We start from the raw sequence: 5,126 nt of genomic DNA on the forward strand, positions 1-5,126 counted from the left end.
AATTTATGTAGGATTGATTATCAAATTATTAACTTCCTTGTCATTTTTTACAGTCATTTCAACCTTATTTAACATGGCGTAATTTCATTATTTTACTCAGTGCCCTGAGAGACAGCCGATTTTCTCCTGTAACCAAAGAGGAGCTAACTTTGCTGTATTGTTCAGTTTCTGTTTTGACCAACTTTGAAGAAAATGTCAACTGTTTAGACTGGGAAGTAAGTACATTGAAACAAAACCCATTTCACACCTTCATGGTTTGTGGACATGTGTAAGCATGAGTTGAACATCAATTATTGCACACTTCCTTTCCTCTGCATACCATAATGTATAAATTTAAATTTGTACCATGAAGTTGTTGTTATGTTGTGTATATGCAATACCAACACCCTACACTTGCAGCAACTGTGACAGAGACTGCCATTCCAGAATTGGTCTTAACAGTCACGGTCGAGGGGGGGGGGGGGGGGGTTTGGCGGGGGATGGTTGAGAATGGATCTTTGGATATTCCCAATGAGAGAGTGTAGATTAGAAAGGAACTCATTCCATACTAATGGCCATTGTTTCATCATTTTAGATTGGTGTTCATGGAATCAGAATAGAATTTTATAATGAAAAAGGTGCTCACCGTACAGCCACATACCTCCCTGAAGTAGCCAAAGAACAAGGTAAAAGCGTGGAAGACTTTGGGAATGAAAATTGCTCGTATAGTTCCTATTTTTAAATCTGGCAACAAAGCCCCTTTTTCCAACTAAGGCCTGTCTCGATTCTCCCTTCCTTTTCAAAATTTTTAGAGAGGATTGTATATATTCACATTTTTGCCTACCTGAATGAATTCAATATTCTAAGTGATAACCAATACGAGTTTAGGAAAAAAAATCATTCAACTTCTCTGGCTCTCATTGACTTGTACAACAAAATTTCTTCCACTCTTGATTGCAAGGAATTGGGGTATTTTTGGATCTGTTTAAAGCATTAATTTTGATAGTATTCTTTTTGACAAACTAGCACTACGGATTTAGAGGTTTGGTGTTAATAATTATGTGCAATTCAATAGTGATAGATCCACCTGCAGGAAGATATGCTGTGGTGTCACACAAGGCTCAATTCTTGGCCCTCTGTTCTTTCTTCTGTACATCAATGATTTACCCAAGGTTTCTTAACTTGAGCTGATCGTATTTGCTGATGAGACAAATTTATTTATTCCTAACAAATACTCAGTTTATTTGAACAATATCCTAAATGCTAAATGCTGAATTGAACAAGCTTTCAGATTGGTTTGAGACCAACAAACGTTCTTTGAATGTAACTAAAACTAAATTCATGTCATTTATACCATGGCAAAAAAAATTGTATAATTATGATTTTAGTCTTGATTGGCAAGAAAGAGATAACACAAGTCTCGGAACTCTCTTTCTTGGTGTTCTTCTGGATGAATGTCTCTCTTGAAAGTCCCGGGTAGCCCATAAAATACCGGTATCTAAGTCGATTGGTATAATATTATATAAATCCAGTTTCTTTCTTTCTAAAGTTTCTCTTTGTACCCTATGCAACTCTGTGATCCTACCATATCCACCTACAAAAGTAGTCTTAAGCGAATTGTTATTTTACAAAAATGAGCGATAAGGATAATAAGCGGGTCCAATTATGATGCTCATAAAGATCCTATTTTAAAGGACTCTACTTGCTTAAATTACAAGTCATTCATTTACAAGTTTCAATTACCAGTAGGTCAATTTATGTAATATTCTTTTTGCAGTAAGCCAGTTTGGAGGTTCAAGAAACGAATGTCCGCTTTGCGATAAAAACAAGCATATAATAGTCTTTTTTGTTTTGGTAAATTGCTGCAAGAATTTGCATTGGAAATCTTGTTTTTTTTTTTTAATGCTTGGTTTTATCCCAACATGTGCAAGTTTTTTTGAAACTCTGAAATTGCTTATTCTAATCTTCCTTCAAAGTTTGATACTCTTTTTTCCTTGAATAATTGTACCCAAAGCTATAACACCAAATGCACACTTTAGTTTGCTTACCATATTGCAGAACAAATGTACGTCAATTTTCTGTTTTCTTCCAAGGCCTAGAGTTTTTTAACTAACTTAATTATTTATTTATTTATTTTTTTTTTTTTTTGATTTTTTATGAGTTTTTCAGTATATTATTTTTCTATTATTTATTAATACATGTAAATATAATTGTTTTATTTATTTTATCATTTTTATATATTGTAAAAGCATTGAGATTTTTAAATGCGTTTGAGAATTAAATTATTATTATTATTATTATTTAATTCTACTACTACTACTACTACAGACGAGGGTATTAGCCAACACCAACTCGGGAATCATGTTAAGTTCAGATATCACAAGTTCTTCATCTTTTGCAACCTTAAAAAATAAGCTAAAGCACTTCTTTATTTCAAAATATTCAATTGAAAAAGAAAATTAATGTTTATATAATTATACTAGTTATAGCTGTCGCTAAAGTGCCAACGAGCCAAGCTTGTGTGATCTGGCGGCTGCAAACATCACGCGGCGTACTCGTGCTTAACTCTCATTGGTTATCGCTACGGTCAACATGGTCTACATTACAGCTTTTGGTCTACATTACACTCAAATTTGAAGCGCTTCTGAGATTTCGTCCGCCTAAAAATCTTCTCGCGGCTCTATAAGCTGCCGCCTCGCCAGGCCTTCTGTCTTCAGAAGGCCTGACTCGTTGGCAATTACTTTGTAATATATAATTGGCTCTTGACCTCCTGCATCTTGCTTTTTTGATATGATCTCTCCTCCTTGTTATTCATGAGGAAACCTACTTTCATATTAGCCCTGTGGTTTCATTTAGGTTTCCTCACCACTTTTTCTTTTTATCTTGTAAACTTGTAGTGTTGTAATGGGTGTAGTGTTGCAAAATGAGAAAATGAAATAATTGAAATGAAATGAGTAGCCTGAAAATACAGCCACTCTTCATCGCTCACTGCCACTTTCCATCAGAGTGGCTGTGAGCGATTAAGGACTTGTATGCATGCATGTTTCTCACCAGGTTGGAATCAAATTCAAACAATTGACTCCTTGCTGAGAAAGGGTGGTTACAAAGGGACCATCACTGCAGAGGTGCGTGGTTCCATCAAAGTGACACGATACCAGAGTGAGAAGGTTACAGTAGACTACAATGAGTATTTGGCTTCCAAACGAGCTACATGACAACAGTAGAGCATAGGGCTATTAATAATTTAGGTTACTATAGTTCTTTGTGAATACCGTTTTCAAAGATGTTGATATTATTCATTTTATGTATATTTATTGCCTTGTTTGGGTGACTTTGGCTGGGGAATTGTATCGTGGTAACATGAGTCTGAGGTGTTGTGCTATTTATCAATCCAAGTTGCCATATGTTTTTTGCTTAAAGATAGTAAGGTGAGGTAACTGAGGTAAGCTTGACAGAGGACTAACTTCGACTTGACATGTTGAACAGCACCTTCCACTCAAGAAAAACAAAATTATATTGCTGCTTTCAAATATGTCCTTTTCTGTGACAGCAAATCAACTATTTCTAGCTATACTACAGAACTTGAATATCAAAGAAAGAAGACCCTTATAAACTGTAAAACAGAGAGCAAACCTCTGTAAATTGAGTCTTTTTTGCCCTCAATTTTTTGGAACTATTTTTACATTTTTTAAATTATATAACATCTTGTTCAAGTAACCTAGTATTTTTTTTTTATTAAATGGTTGCTACAGTTCTGCTCAAGGAAAGTGACGATAAATGCATGCACATGAAGTCCATTGTTTATTTTATGAATATCATTTTCATATTCCTGTTCTGGTAAATTGATTGAAATCAAGAGCAAAAAAATTTGTTACGTGACCCTAGCAGTCAAGATAGAAGGAAATCTCGACCTTTAAAATGGGGTGGTAGAATGGTGTTGCAAGCTGCAACATTTCATATGCACAGTGGACTGCCAACATAACTACCGGTAGATACTTTGATTGACCCAATTCCAGAATAAGAATATGTGGAGTGATGATTTACAATGGTACATTGTGTATGCCTGGCATTTGAAGGAAGAAGAATGATAAAGATATGTTCAAAATAGCATTTTAGGCAGTGTTTGACAACCTTAATGTGAATCTCCGTAAAAGCAAAGGATTTCTAACTTCTAGCCTGTGTATTCCTAATCCGGAATACGGTCAATCTATTGCACCCTTAGTTACAAAATGACTATAGTATGTTGGATGATAAGATCAATATTCATAACGTGTCACACATTGACGGGCTCCTGGTTTTCTCAGAGGCATTTACGTGTACCATTCCACCAGAAAATTAGATTCTTTTGAATGAATGACAGAATTTTTGAAAATTCTGTTACTTTTTTTAGCCCATTGATAACTGCCTGAAGTTATTAATTAGAGAGTTATTTCTCAGGATTCCTGTATTAAATGATTCAGAATTTTAATTTGTGCCAAAGTGAGGTTGAATATCACAAGAAGTTGTTGTGGTTTGAATTTGTTTATGGTTATGTAAATTGTATATTTTCATCCCCAAACAAATTCAACCTATGACATCACAAACATTGTAAGCTTTTTTGTTAATTGTTTTTACATTTCTGCATTACTGTGTCAGGACATCTTAAGATCTTTCCAGGTTCTTTGTTTAAGAAATTACTTCTCTTTTTTTAAGAAATTACTTCTTCCTTTTTCAATGCATGTTTTCACTTGGATATGCTTTTCTCAATTTCAACCAAGTTTTAACAAAATCAGGTCCTGATTTTCCCAGTCTGAAATATTATTAAAGAACGATTTCCTTCGTAAAAACTTAACTTTCCTTCATTTGTAGGTGCTACCTTCACTTTGCTGAACATTTTCTTAAGTAGTTTCCTTTTACTGGTTAATTTTAGTGTCTTCAGAATATTTGCATAATTTACTATTCATCTGACTGTATGTAGAAGAAGTTTGATCTATGCTTTATTAAAGTTTGACAGAATTTTGGGTGTGACAAGAAAGTCTTGATTGTTGTAAGGCAAACAGGCCTAATAATAATTTTAACACCACATCTTGCATGCACATTTTGTTTTTACTTTTTAGCAGGACTTTATATCCATCTTCAGTTTGAAAGTAAACTACAGATAAAGGCTG

At 34.2% G+C, this 5,126-nt stretch overlaps 1 protein-coding gene across 1 annotated transcript in view; it reads left to right on the top strand.

Moving 5' to 3' along the window:
* Window positions 1-4,993, top strand: part of LOC137982900 (AMMECR1-like protein) — an 8,414-nt gene extending 3,421 nt beyond the window's left edge. Inside the window, exons 3-5 of the mRNA XM_068830065.1 lie at window positions 101-215; window positions 575-665; window positions 3,034-4,993. Of these exons, the coding sequence (XP_068686166.1) occupies window positions 101-215; window positions 575-665; window positions 3,034-3,194 (367 nt within the window). The 3' untranslated portion in view covers window positions 3,195-4,993. The remainder of the gene's footprint in view (window positions 1-100; window positions 216-574; window positions 666-3,033) is intronic.
* Window positions 4,994-5,126: the final 133 nt, after the last annotated feature.

The sequence above is a fragment of the Montipora foliosa genome, chromosome 13 (assembly GCF_036669935.1).
Source record: "Montipora foliosa isolate CH-2021 chromosome 13, ASM3666993v2, whole genome shotgun sequence".
NCBI lineage: Eukaryota > Metazoa > Cnidaria > Anthozoa > Scleractinia > Acroporidae > Montipora > Montipora foliosa.